Source organism: Mobula hypostoma, chromosome 10 (genome assembly GCF_963921235.1).
Source record: "Mobula hypostoma chromosome 10, sMobHyp1.1, whole genome shotgun sequence".
NCBI classification, from domain to species: domain Eukaryota; kingdom Metazoa; phylum Chordata; class Chondrichthyes; order Myliobatiformes; family Myliobatidae; genus Mobula; species Mobula hypostoma.
The window spans coordinates 38,107,485-38,120,731 of NC_086106.1; the positions used below are offsets into that span (position 1 = coordinate 38,107,485).

Genomic DNA, 13,247 nt, shown 5'->3' on the forward strand with positions numbered 1-13,247 from the left:
GAGAATGAGGGAGGGGGAGAGGGAGGGAGGGAGCGGAGAGAGAGACAGGGAGGGAGGGGGAGAGAGAGACACGGGGGGAGAGAGAGACGGGGGGAGAGAGAGATGGGGGGAAAGAGACAGGGAGGGAGGGGGAGAGAGACTGGGAGGGAGGGGGAGAGAGGCAAGGAGAAAGGGTGGGGGAGAGAGCAAGGAGGAAGGGTGGGGGGGAGAGGCAAGGAGGAAGGGAGGGGGAGAGAGAGACAGGGGGGAGGGAGGGGGAGAGAGCACCAGGGCGGGAGGGCGGGGAGAGAGAGAGACGGGGGGAGGGAGGGGGAGAGAGAGAGACAGGGAGGGAGGGGGGATGGAGACAGGGGGGGAGGAGGAGAGAGAGACAGGGAGGGAGGGAGGGAGGGAGGAGGAGAGAGAGACAGGGGGGAGGGAGGGGGAGAGAGCACCAGGGCGGGAGGGCGGGGAGAGAGAGAGACGGGGGGAGGGAGGGGGAGAGAGAGAGACAGGGAGGGAGGGGGGATGGAGACAGGGGGGGAGGAGGAGAGAGAGACAGGGAGGGAGGGAGGGAGGGAGGAGGAGAGAGAGACCGGGTGGGAGGGAGGGGGAGAGAGAGACGGGGGGGAGGGAGGGGGAGAGAGAGAGACGGGGGAGGGAGGGGGGATGGAGACAGGGGGGGAGGAGGAGAGAGAGACAGGGAGGGAGGGAGGGAGGGAGGAGGAGAGAGAGACCGGGTGGGAGGGAGGGGGAGAGAGAGACGGGGGGGAGGGAGGGGGAGAGAGAGACGGAGGAGGGAGGGGGAGAGAGACGGGGGTAGAGATGGAGGGAGAGGGAGAGGGAGAGAGAGACAGGGAGGGAGGGGGAGAGAGACAGGGAGGGAGGGGGAGAGAGACGATGGGGAGGGAGGGAGGGGGAGAGAGACAGGGGGGAGAGATGGAGGGAGGAGGAGAGAGAGACCGGGTGGGAGGGAGGGGGAGAGAGAGACAGGGGGGGAGGGAGGGGGAGAGAGAGACAGGGAGGGAGGGGGAGAGAGACGATGGGGAGGGAGGGAGGGGGAGAGAGACGATGGGGAGGGAGGGAGGGGGAGAGAGAGACAGGGAGGGAGGGGGAGAGAGACGATGGGGAGGGAGGGAGGGGGAGAGAGACGATGGGGAGGGAGGGAGGGGGAGAGAGACAGGGGGGAGAGATGGAGGGAGGAGGAGAGAGAGACCGGGTGGGAGGGAGGGGGAGAGAGCACCAGGGCGGGAGGGCGGGGAGAGAGAGAGACGGGGGGAGGGAGGGGGAGAGAGAGAGACAGGGAGGGAGGGGGGATGGAGACAGGGGGGGAGGAGGAGAGAGAGACAGGGAGGGAGGGAGGGAGGGAGGAGGAGAGAGAGACCGGGTGGGAGGGAGGGGGAGAGAGAGACGGGGGGGAGGGAGGGGGAGAGAGAGAGACGGGGGAGGGAGGGGGGATGGAGACAGGGGGGGAGGAGGAGAGAGAGACAGGGAGGGAGGGAGGGAGGGAGGAGGAGAGAGAGACCGGGTGGGAGGGAGGGGGAGAGAGAGACGGGGGGGAGGGAGGGGGAGAGAGAGACGGAGGAGGGAGGGGGAGAGAGACGGGGGTAGAGATGGAGGGAGAGGGAGAGGGAGAGAGAGACAGGGAGGGAGGGGGAGAGAGACAGGGAGGGAGGGGGAGAGAGACGATGGGGAGGGAGGGAGGGGGAGAGAGACAGGGGGGAGAGATGGAGGGAGGAGGAGAGAGAGACCGGGTGGGAGGGAGGGGGAGAGAGAGACGGGGGGGAGGGAGGGGGAGAGAGAGACAGGGAGGGAGGGGGAGAGAGACGATGGGGAGGGAGGGAGGGGGAGAGAGACGATGGGGAGGGAGGGAGGGGGAGAGAGAGACAGGGGGGGAGGGAGGGGGAGAGAGAGACAGGGAGGGAGGGGGAGAGAGACGATGGGGAGGGAGGGAGGGGGAGAGAGACGATGGGGAGGGAGGGAGGGGGAGAGAGACAGGGGGGAGAGATGGAGGGAGGAGGAGAGAGAGACCGGGTGGGAGGGAGGGGGAGAGAGAGACAGGGAGGGAGGGAGGGGGAGAGAGACGATGGGGAGGGGGGAGGGAGGGAGGGAGGGGGAGAGAGAGACAGGGGGAGGGAGGGGGAGAGAGAGACAGGGGGAGGGAGGGGGAGATAGAGAGATGGGGGAGGGAGGGGGAGAGAGAGACAGGGAGGGAGGGAGGGGGAGAGAGAGACAGGGGGAGGGAGGGGGAGATAGAGAGATGGGGGAGGGAGGGGGAGAGAGACGATGGGGAGGGGGGAGGGAGGGAGGGAGGGGGAGAGAGACGGGGAGAGACGGAGGGAGAGGGAGAGGGAGAGAGAGACAGGGAGGGAGGGGGAGAGAGACAGGGAGGGAGGGGGAGAGAGACAGGGAGGGAGGGAGGGGGAGAGAGAGACAGGGAGGGAGGGAGGGGGAGAGAGAGACAGGGGGGAGGGAGGGGGAGAGAGAGACAGGGTGGGAGGGGGAGAGAGAGACAGGGTGGGAGGGGGAGAGAGAGACAGGGAGGGAGGGAGGGGGAGAGAGAGACAGGGAGGGAGGTGGAGAGAGAGACAGGGAGGGAGGGGGAGAGAGAGACAGGGAGGGAGGGAGGGGGAGAGAGAGACAGGGGGAGGGAGGGGGAGAGAGAGACGGAGGGAGGGAGGGGGAGAGAGAGACAGGGAGGGAGGGAGGGGGAGAGAGAGACAGGGAGGGAGGGAGGGGGAGAGAGAGACGGAGGGAGGGAGGGGAGAGAGAGACAGGGGGAGGGAGGGGGAGAGAGAGACCGGGTGGGAGGGGGAGAGAGAGACAGGGAGGGAGGGAGGGGGAGAGAGAGACGGAGGGAGGGAGGGGGAGAGAGAGACAGGGGGGAGGGAGGGGGAGAGAGAGACAGGGAGGGAGGGAGGGGGAGAGAGAGACAGGGAGGGAGGGAGGGGGAGAGAGAGACAGGGAGGGAGGGAGGGGGAGAGAGAGACGGAGGGAGGGAGGGGGAGAGAGAGACAGGGAGGGAGGGAGGGGGAGAGAGAGACGGACGGAGGGAGGGTGAGAGAGAGACAGGGAGGGAGGGGGAGAGAGACAGGGAGGGAGGGAGGGGGAGAGAGAGACAGGGAGGGAGGGAGGGGGAGAGAGAGACAGGGAGGGAGGGGGAGAGAGAGACGGAGGGAGGGAGGGAGGGGGAGAGAGAGACAGGGAGGGAGGGAGGGGGAGAGAGAGACAGGGAGGGAGGGAGGGGGAGAGAGAGACAGGGAGGGAGGTGGAGAGAAAGACAGGGAGGGAGGGAGGGGGAGAGAGAGACAGGGAGGGAGGGAGGGAGGGGGAGAGAGAGACAGGGGGGAGGGAGGGGGAGAGAGAGACCGGGTGGGAGGGGGAGAGAGAGACAGGGAGGGAGGGAGGGGGAGAGAGAGACAGGGAGGGAGGGGGAGAGAGAGACGGAGGGAGGGAGGGGGAGAGAGACGGAGGGAGGGAGGTGGAGAGAGAGACAGGGAGGGAGGGAGGGGGAGAGAGAGACAGGGAGGGAGGGGGAGAGAGAGACAGGGAGGGAGGGGGAGAGAGACAGGGAGGGAGGGAGGGGGAGAGAGAGACAGGGAGGGAGGGAGGGGGAGAGAGAGACGGAGGGAGGGAGGGGGAGAGAGAGACAGGGGGGAGGGAGGGGGAGAGAGAGACCGGGTGGGAGGGGGAGAGAGAGACAGGGAGGGAGGGAGGGGGAGAGAGAGACGGAGGGAGGGAGGGGGAGAGAGAGACAGGGAGGGAGGGAGGGGGAGAGAGAGACAGGGAGGGAGGGAGGGGGAGAGAGAGACAGGGAGGGAGGGAGGGGGAGAGAGAGACAGGGAGGGAGGGAGGGGGAGAGAGAGACGGAGGGAGGGAGGGGGAGAGAGAGACAGGGAGGGAGGGGGAGAGAGACAGGGAGGGAGGGAGGGGGAGAGAGAGACAGGGAGGGAGGGAGGGGGAGAGAGAGACAGGGAGGGAGGGGGAGAGAGACAGGGAGGGAGGGAGGGGGAGAGAGACAGGGAGGGAGGGAGGGGGAGAGAGAGACAGGGAGGGAGGGAGGGGGAGAGAGAGACAGGGAGGGAGGGAGGGGGAGAGAGAGACGGAGGGAGGGAGGGGGAGAGAGAGACGGAGGGAGGGAGGGGGAGAGAGAGACGGAGGGAGGGAGGGGGAGAGAGAGACAGGGAGGGAGGGAGGGGGAGAGAGAGACAGGGAGGGAGGGGGGGAGAGAGAGACAGGGAGGGAGGGAGGGGGAGAGAGAGACCGGGTGGGAGGGAGGGGGAGAGAGAGACAGGGAGGGAGGGAGGGGGAGAGAGAGACGGAGGGAGGGAGGGGGAGAGAGAGACAGGGGGGAGGGAGGTGGAGAGAGAGACCGGGTGGGAGGGAGGGGGAGAGAGAGACAGGGGGGAGGGAGGGGGAGATAGAGAGATGGGGGAGGGAGGGGGAGAGAGACGATGGGGAGGGGGGAGGGAGGGGGAGAGAGACGGGGGAGAGACGGAGGGAGAGGGAGAGAGAGACAGGGAGGGAGGGGGAGAGAGACAGGGAGGGAGGGGGAGAGAGACGATGGGGACGTTGGGAGGGGGAGAGAGACGGGGAGAGATGGAGGGAGGGGGAGAGAGAGACAGGGAGGGAGGGAGGGGGAGAGAGAGATGGGGAGGGAGGGAGGGGGAGAGAGAGACAGGGAGGGAGGGAGGTGGAGAGAGAGACAGGGAGGGAGGGAGGGGGAGAGAGAGACCGGGTGGGAGGGAGGGGGAGAGAGAGACAGGGGGGAGGGAGGGAGGGAGATAGAGAGATGGGGGAGGGAGGGGGAGAGAGACGATGGGGACGTTGGGAGGGGGAGAGAGACGGGGAGAGATGGAGGGAGGGGGAGAGAGAGACAGGGAGGGAGGGAGGGGGAGAGAGAGACGGGGAGGGAGGGGGAGAGAGAGAACAAGGAGGGAGGGGGAGAGACATGAGGAGAGAGGGGGAGAGTGACGAGGAGAGAGGGGGAGAGTGATGTGGAGAGGGAGAGACAGATGGGGAAAGAGAGACAGACGGGGAGAAAGAGAGAGGGAGATGGGTCAGGGGACAGGGGAGAAAAGAAAGATACAGAGAGAGAGAGACTGATTGTGAGACTAATCACTGATCCTAACACTCATCCTGTTCTGTCAGATACACCACTTATCATGGTCTCGTTTCTCTCTGACCCTTCCCATCGCCACCCCCTCATTGAATGTATCTTCCACCCGTTCCTCCCTCTCCATCCAACCCGACCGTCTCCCGGCCCGGCCGTCTCCCAGTCCGGACTGCTCACCTCCCTGCCAGTCAGGATGTGCCGGGCCAGTTTGACCTTGGCGAAGTTGCCCTTGCCGATGGTCTTCAGCAGGCGGTAGTTGCCGATGTGGGGCTGTTCGTCCGTGCAGGAGGCGATGGAGTTGCGGCAACGTGCGCCCAGGGAACGGCTGGACCAGGTGGAGCCTCGGTCCGAGCGGCTCTCCATGTGCGAGGAATGCTGGCAGGAGGAGAAAGGAAAGATGGTCATTGACCTGTCTCGTAACCCAGAACATCCACCAACACCAACAGGGCACAGGCACCACAATCAGAACGAGACCACTCAGCCCTTCAAGTGGTCCTTGGTAAACTGACTATACCGCAGCCCCCTCCACCTTTCACACTCTGCTTAACAAGAATCGACGCACTTAGCAGTTCAGAAGATTGAGGGGCATTCATAAACCCCTCAGCAGACCTAGCAGAGTTAATATTGTGAAGTTTCCATCGCAAATATTATAAAGATAAAAATTAGCTCTGTTTCTCACACATACATTATTAGATTATGAGGACACGCAGTCCCCTTTTATTGTCATGTAGTAATGCATGCATTAAGAAATGATACAATGTTTTTCCAGAATGATATCACGAAAACACATGACAAACCGACTTAAAAACTAACTAATAAAAACCACTTAATTATAACATATAGTTACAACAGTGCAAAGCAATACCGTAATTTGATAAGAACAGACCATGGCACAATAAAAGTCTCAAAGTCTCTCAAAAGTCCCATCATCTCACGCAGTCGGTAAACCTCCAGCGCTGCCAACTTGCCGATGCAGCATTGTGGAAGCATCCGACCACAGTCCAACTCAAAGTCCGTCCAAAAACTTCGAGCCTCCGACCACCCCTTCGACACCCAGCATCGAGCATCATCTCTGCCGAGCGCTTCGACCCCGGCCCCGGTAACAGGCGATAGGCAAAGCCGAGGATTTGGGGCCTTTGTCTCCGGAGATTCTCAATCGCACAGTAGCAGCGGCAGTGAAGCAGGCATTTCAGAAGTTACTCCAGGTGTTCCTCTGCGCTTCTCAGGGCTGTCTCCATCAAATCCGGATTGTGCTCAGCCCCCTAGTTACACATAATCGTTACTCATATGGAACGGCTGCGCGCGCTGCGTCGTGTTGCCATCTTCTCCTCCCTCCCTTTGTCTTCATCAAATCCAACAATGAAATGAGTCGTTTGCGGTAACAGCCAACACAGTCCGAGGATGTGCTGGGGGCAGTTTGCAAGTGTCGCCTTGTTTCTGCATTGACATGCCATGCTCACAACTTACTAATTCTAACCCGTACGTCTTTGGAATGCGGGAGGGAACTGGTGCGCCCAGACAAAACCCACAGATTCCCAGGGAGAGCGTACAAACTCCTGACAGAGAGTAGCAGAACTGAGGCCAGGTTGTTGGTGCTGTAATGACATTACACTAACCGCCACACTAAGTCTCAATAAGTAAAGTAAAACGTCTCAAATAAGTAACATCAAAACCAAGCTTATCATCAGATGCCCAGGTTCATGAATACGCAGGTGCAACGTAAAACCTACTTGCAGCAGCATCAGATAAGTAGCATTCACAAGAAAAACAAATTCTGCACAAATTATATACACACCAGATTCTGCAGCTGTTGGAAATCCAGAGCAACAAATTACAGAGGACTGTGAACACAATCTAGTCGGTCAAACCAGCCTTCCCTCTGATCACAGCATTTGCACTTCCCACAGCCTCCGGAAAGCAGACAAAATAACCAACAACTCTCCCACCCCAATCATTCTCTCTGCTTCCCCCCTTCCATCGGGCAGAAGTTACAATAGCCTGAAAGCATCAATCACCAACCTGAAGGACAGCTTCTACCCTGCTGTTATCAGACCCTACAATAGACCTCTTGTACAAAAAGACGGATTCTTGACCTGGCGATTTACCACGTTATGATCTTGTACCATATTGTCTACCTACACTGTATTTTCCACTATTGTTTGCATTTTTTTACTACCTCAATGCCTCTCCAGGGTATCACTACCTGGTCGTGGTGGCGAGGCTTGTGTGACCCTGACAGGCTGAGAGTGATGCCGTCTGGTAGGGTCACCATGGCGGGAGAGTCAAGGGGGAGGGTCCAGACAAAGCGCGATCCAACCAAACCTCAAGGTGGCGCAGGCAGAAAGTGGTGGTAAATTAGAGTCTCTGGAACCTCAGAACTATGAGGACCACCACAATGGCTGCGAAGGCAGAGGAAGACTGCAGCAGAAGAGGGCCCCCAATAGGGTTGCCAACTTTCTCACTCCCAAATAAGGGACAAAAGTAGCAGTCAAATACGAGACACTTGCGTTTACCCTGAGAAAGACTACCATGACCATGAAGCCTTGCGCATGCGTGTACGTGCCGATTTTTTTCTACAAATCGGTTTTGGCTTAATCTTCCCAATTCTGTCTGAGTGAAGCTACACTGTACATACGTTATTTCTACTTTATATAGGCTGTGTATTTATCATATCATTCCTGCTTTTATTATATGCTAGTGTTATTTTAGGCTGTATGTGTTATTTGTTAGGTTATTTTTTGGGGCTGGGAACGCACAAAAATTTTCCCATATAAATTAATGGTAATTGCTTCTTCGCTTTACGCCATTTTGGCACGAAAAGTTTCATAGGATCGCTGTACCTTAGCAGGGGAAACGCGGGACAAGGGCGGTCCCGTATAGGACAAACCAATTTAGCCCAATATACAGGATGCCCCGGCTAATACGGGAGAGTTGGCAACCCTAGCTCCCGATCATCTTGGTATCCATGCCTTTGAATTCCGGCCCTTACTCTGTCAAGGACCTGTGTGGTGGCTGCTTGTGCCTCAGCTTCGCCAGGTAGAAAGACCTGACGTATAGGCGTTTCTCCTGGTTTGGTAATCCGATCGACCAACCTGAACACAGCCCTGTGGTGACCAGGAACAGGAACGTGAAGTCTGGGAGCTCCCAGCCACAACCTGGCACACAGGTACTGGGTGTTAGATACAGTGTCTTGCTCTTGGACTGAGGCAGATGGAGCTTTCTGGAAGCTGCCCCCATGACTGAGCAGACTATTCAGGACCCACTCCACTCACCCTACATGGGGAAGGGGTTAGAAACGCTGCTCGAGAAACAGCCTGCCTCCTTACTCCTAACTAGGTTACCATGTCCAGGGGAATCACCAAACTCTGAAACAAAAGCATAAGAATTTTGGAGCCTGGAATGTGCACCTATGGAGAACGAAACCAGCAATCATCCTGCAAGCTAACATCTCGAGAGAGCTGAGAAGTTTCCAAACTGACCTTGCTGCCCTCTCTGAAACGCAACTGGCTGAGGAAGGACAATTGAACGAGAAGGGTGGGTACATCTTTTTAGAACCATAGAACCATAGAACATTACAGCACAGAAACAGGCTTTTTGGCCCTTCTTGGCTGTGCTGAACCATTTTTCTGCCTAGTCCTACTGACCTGCACCTGGACCATATCCCTCCATACACCTCCCATCCATGTACCTATCCAAGTTTTTCTTAGGGTGTTAAAACTGAGCCCGCATTTACCACTTCATCTGGCAGCTCATTCAACACTCCCGCCACTCTCTGTATGAAGAAGCACCCCCCAATGTTCCCTTTAAACTTTTCCCCCTTCACCCTTAACCCATGTCCTCTGTTTTTTTTTCTCCCCTTGCCTCAGTGGAAAAAGCCTGCTTGCATTCACTCTATCTATACCCATCATAATTTTATATACCTCTATCAAACCTCCCCTCATTCTTCTTCATTCCAGGGAATAAAGTCCTAACCTATTCAACCTTTCTCTGTAACTGAGTTTCTCAAGTCCCAGCAACATCCTTGTAAACCTTCTCTGCACTCTTTCTACCTTATTAATATCCTTCCTGTAATTTGGTGACCAAAACTGCACACAATACTCTAAATTCAACTTCACCAATGCCTTATACAACCTTACCATAACATTCCAACTCTTATACTCAATACTTTGATTAATAAAGGCCAATGTACCAAAAGCTCTCTTTACAACCCTATCTACCTGTGATGCCACTTTTAGGGAATTTTGTATCTGTATTCCCAGATCCCTCTGTTCTACTGCACTCCTCAGTGCCTTACCATTAACCCTGTATGTTCTACCTTGGTTTGTCCTTCCAAAGTGCATTACCTCACACTTGTCTGTATTAAACTCCATTTGCCATTTTTCAGCCCATTTTTCCAGCTGGTCCAAGTCCCTCTGCAAGCTTTGAAAACCTTCCTCACTGTCCACTACACCTCCAATCTTTGTATCATCAGCAAATTTGCTGATCCAATTTACCACATTATCATCCAGATCATTGATATAGATGACAAATAACAATGGACCCAGCACTGATCACTGTGGCACACCACTAGTCACAGGCCTCCACTCAGAGAAGCAATCCTCCACTACCACTCTCTGGCTTCTTCCACTGAGCCAATATCTAATCCAATTTACCACCTCTCCATATATACATAGCGACTGAATCTTCCTAACTAACCTCCCATGCGGGATCTTGTCAAAGGCCTTACTGAAATCCATGTAGTCAACATCAACTGCCTTCCCTTCATCCTCTTTCCTGGTAACCTCCTCGAAAAACTTAATAGATTGGTTAAACATGACCTACCACGCATAAAGCCATATTGACTCTCCCTGATAAGTCCCTGTCTATCCAAATACTTGTAGATCCTATCTCTTAGTACTCCTTCCAATAATTTACCTACTACCGACGTCAAACTTACCGGCCTGTAATTTTCCAGATTACTTTTAGAGCTATTTTTAAACAACGGAACAACATGAGCTATCCTCCAACCCTCCAGCACCTCACCCGTGGATACCGACATTTTAAATATATCTGCCAGGGCCCCCGCAGTTTCAACAATAGTCTCCTTCAAGGTCTAAGGGAATACCCTGTCAGGTCCTGGGGATTTATCTACTCTGATTTGCCTCAACATAGCAAGCACCTCCTCCTTTTCAATCTGTATAGGTTCGATGACCTCACTACTTGTTTGCCTTATTTCCATAGACTCCATGCCAGTTTCCTTAGTAAATACAGATGCAAAAAAACCATTTAAGATCTCCCCCATTTCTTTTGGTTCCATACATAGCCAACCACTCTGATCTTCAAGAGCAGGGGTCCCAAACCTTTTTTGCACTGCGGCCCGGCCGACCCCAGGGGCGGGGGGGGGGTGGTGTGGTGTTACCAAAGGACAAGAGTAGCAGTCAAATACGTTGTATTCACCCAGAGAAAGACTACAATGACCATGAAGCCTTGCGCGGGCACCAGTGCGCATGCGTGTCCGTGTACCTGCCAATTTTTTTTCCCTGCAAATTGTTTTTGGCGATTCTGTTCCGGGGGGTGGGGGGAGTGTTAATCACGACCAGAATATAGGTGTTAAGTGGCTAATACACTCAATGTCGTTTCTAAAGGGGTTTAATCTAGCGAATTTAATGTTAAACACACAGCACATATTTTCCTCTCATAAATACAGTGATAAGTCAATTATCGGAGAGGACAGGGGAGCTTGAAGTAAGTGTTGAACGAACTTCCAGTAGAAGTGGTAGAGGCAGGTTCGATATTACCATTGAAATAAAAATTGGAGAGGTATATGGACAGGAAAGGAATGGAGGGTTATGGGCTGAGTGCAGGTCAGTGGGACTGGGTGAGAGTAGCGTTCGGCACGGACTAGAAGGGCAGAGATGGCCTGTTTCCGTGCTGTAATTTTTATATGGTTATATAAGTCAATAGCATCATAAAATTTTAAGTAACGTTTGGATATTAAACACACAGCACATATTTTCCCCGTATGAACATATAAAATCATTGCAACACACCAATATCGCCGAATCAGTGGGAGCTCTGGGCTTGTTTCCCTGCAACAACACGGTCCTATTGAGGGGTGATGGGAGACAGCGATACTTGAACGGGATTCCTTATGTCCAGTCTATTCCGCAATTTAGTTTTCGTTGCATTCATTGCAGAAAACTCGGCTTCGCAGAAAAATGTTGGAAATGGAAGCAACGTTTTCAGTGCTTTCATGGCTATCTCAGAATATTTAGCCTTGACTTTGATCCAGAATACCGGCAGAGATATTATGTCAAACATACTTTCCAGCCCACCGTCATTTGCAAGCTCGAGGAGTTGATCTCCTTCCCGCACTGACATGGATGACGCGCGGGTAATGACCTCGCATGCGTAATGGCTCAACAGTGGGCGTGACGGAATGAGGAAAGGTGCAGCTGACTCATATCGCCAAATCATATCGTTTCGCCGCGGCCCGGTAGCACAAGCTTTGCAGCCCGCTGGTTGGGGACCGCTGTTCAAGAGGACCAATTTTATCCCTTACTATCCTTTTGCTCTTAATATACCTGTAGAAGCTCTTTGGATTATCCTACACCTTGACTGCCAAGGCAACCTCATGTCTTCTTTTAGCCCTCCTGATTTCTTTCCTAAGTATTCTTTTGCACTCTTTATATTCCTCAAGCACCTTATTTGCTCCCTGTTTCCTATACATGTCATACATTTCTCTCTTCTTCTTTATCAGAGTTCCAATATCCCTTGAGAACCAAGGTTCCTTATTCACTTTGCTTTTAATCCTGACATCAACATACAAACTCTACACTCTCAAAATTTCCCTGGAAAGGTAAGTCAGCAGATGAACCCAGAATTCACTGAGTTGGATTCACCATAAACAACAGTATCATCAGTCACCTCTCTGAATTGCCAGTTGGCATCAATGAGCGCCTCATGACCATGCGCCTTCAGCTCGCTAACAACCAAATGGTTACAGCTGTGAGAGCCTATGCTCCAACCCTAGACTCTTGACTCACCAGACGATGTTAAGGAGACCTTCTACACTGACCTAGACTGCATGCTATCAGATATTCCCAAAGAAGATAAGGCATTCTTCTTGGAGATTTCAACGCTAGAGTTGGCAGGGACAGTGACCCCTGGAAAGGCACAATTGGGAAGGAAGGTGTTGGCAACGTCAACCTCAATGGAGTGCTCTTACTCTCCAAGTGTGCTGAACATGACCTGACCATCACTAACACCCCGTTCCGCCAGAGAAATAAAGTGAAAACTTTGTGGATGCATCCCCATTCCAAGATCGCAAGGATCGCAGAGATGTAAAGAACACAAGAGCCATGATCAATACTGATGATGGCTGAACAGACCATCAGCTTATTCACTCATCATGTGAAAAAATAGAGTGCAAAAGAAGTTGAGCCATCCCAGGTTCAACATTGAGAGCCTAAAGCAAAGGTACAACATCTCCAGGCTGTCCTTTCTGAAAGATTCCCAAAGCAGTATCTGGAGGACATTGAAGTGCACTGGACCACACTGAAGGCTACCATCCATGGTACATGTAAAAACATCACTGGATACAAGACCAGGAAAAACAAAGATTGGTTTGATGAAAATGATAATGGAATGGAAGTGCTAATCAACAACAAAATGAAAACTTTCTCTGTCTGGCAGAAGAATATCAACTGCAAATCAAAAAGAGAAGTCCAGTCTAAAGCTAAGGCTGTAGTCCAGCACAGAGTAAAGGAAATAAAGAGTCAGTGGTGAACTGAGAGAGCCCAAGAAATACAGCAGCTTGCTGACTCTGGTGATTTCAGGGTTTTCTTTATTGCCACTGAGGCAGTGTATGGCCCAAACCATCGTGGCCTAAACCCCCTTCACTCCAAAGATGGGCAAAGGCTGCTGAAGGACAATAATGCCATCAATTCTCGATGGAGGTAACACTTTCAGGAGCTATGTAATCGTGACACCACTGTTGACATTGAAGTCATCAACCAGCGCCCACAACGACCCATGAAGAAGAACATGAGTAAACCTCCTGGTATCAAAGAGGTGCAGATGGCTTGCAAAAAATTGTGGAACAACAAGGCCACTGGCCTTGATGGAGTTCCAGCAGAAATCCTCAAGGAAGGTGGAACAGAACTTTTAAATC

The 13,247-nt window shown here is 54.4% G+C and overlaps 1 protein-coding gene across 6 annotated transcripts in view; it reads right to left on the reverse strand.

Annotated features, from left to right (window-relative positions):
- The window catches only part of LOC134352848 (MAP/microtubule affinity-regulating kinase 4-like), a 255,135-nt gene that overhangs the window by 157,562 nt on the left and 84,326 nt on the right, over window positions 1-13,247 (reverse strand). For all 6 annotated transcript variants that reach the window (XM_063060350.1, XM_063060355.1, XM_063060349.1 and 3 more), the window contains exon 2: window positions 5,273-5,470. In XM_063060350.1, the coding sequence (XP_062916420.1) occupies window positions 5,273-5,470 (198 nt within the window). The remainder of the gene's footprint in view (window positions 1-5,272; window positions 5,471-13,247) is intronic.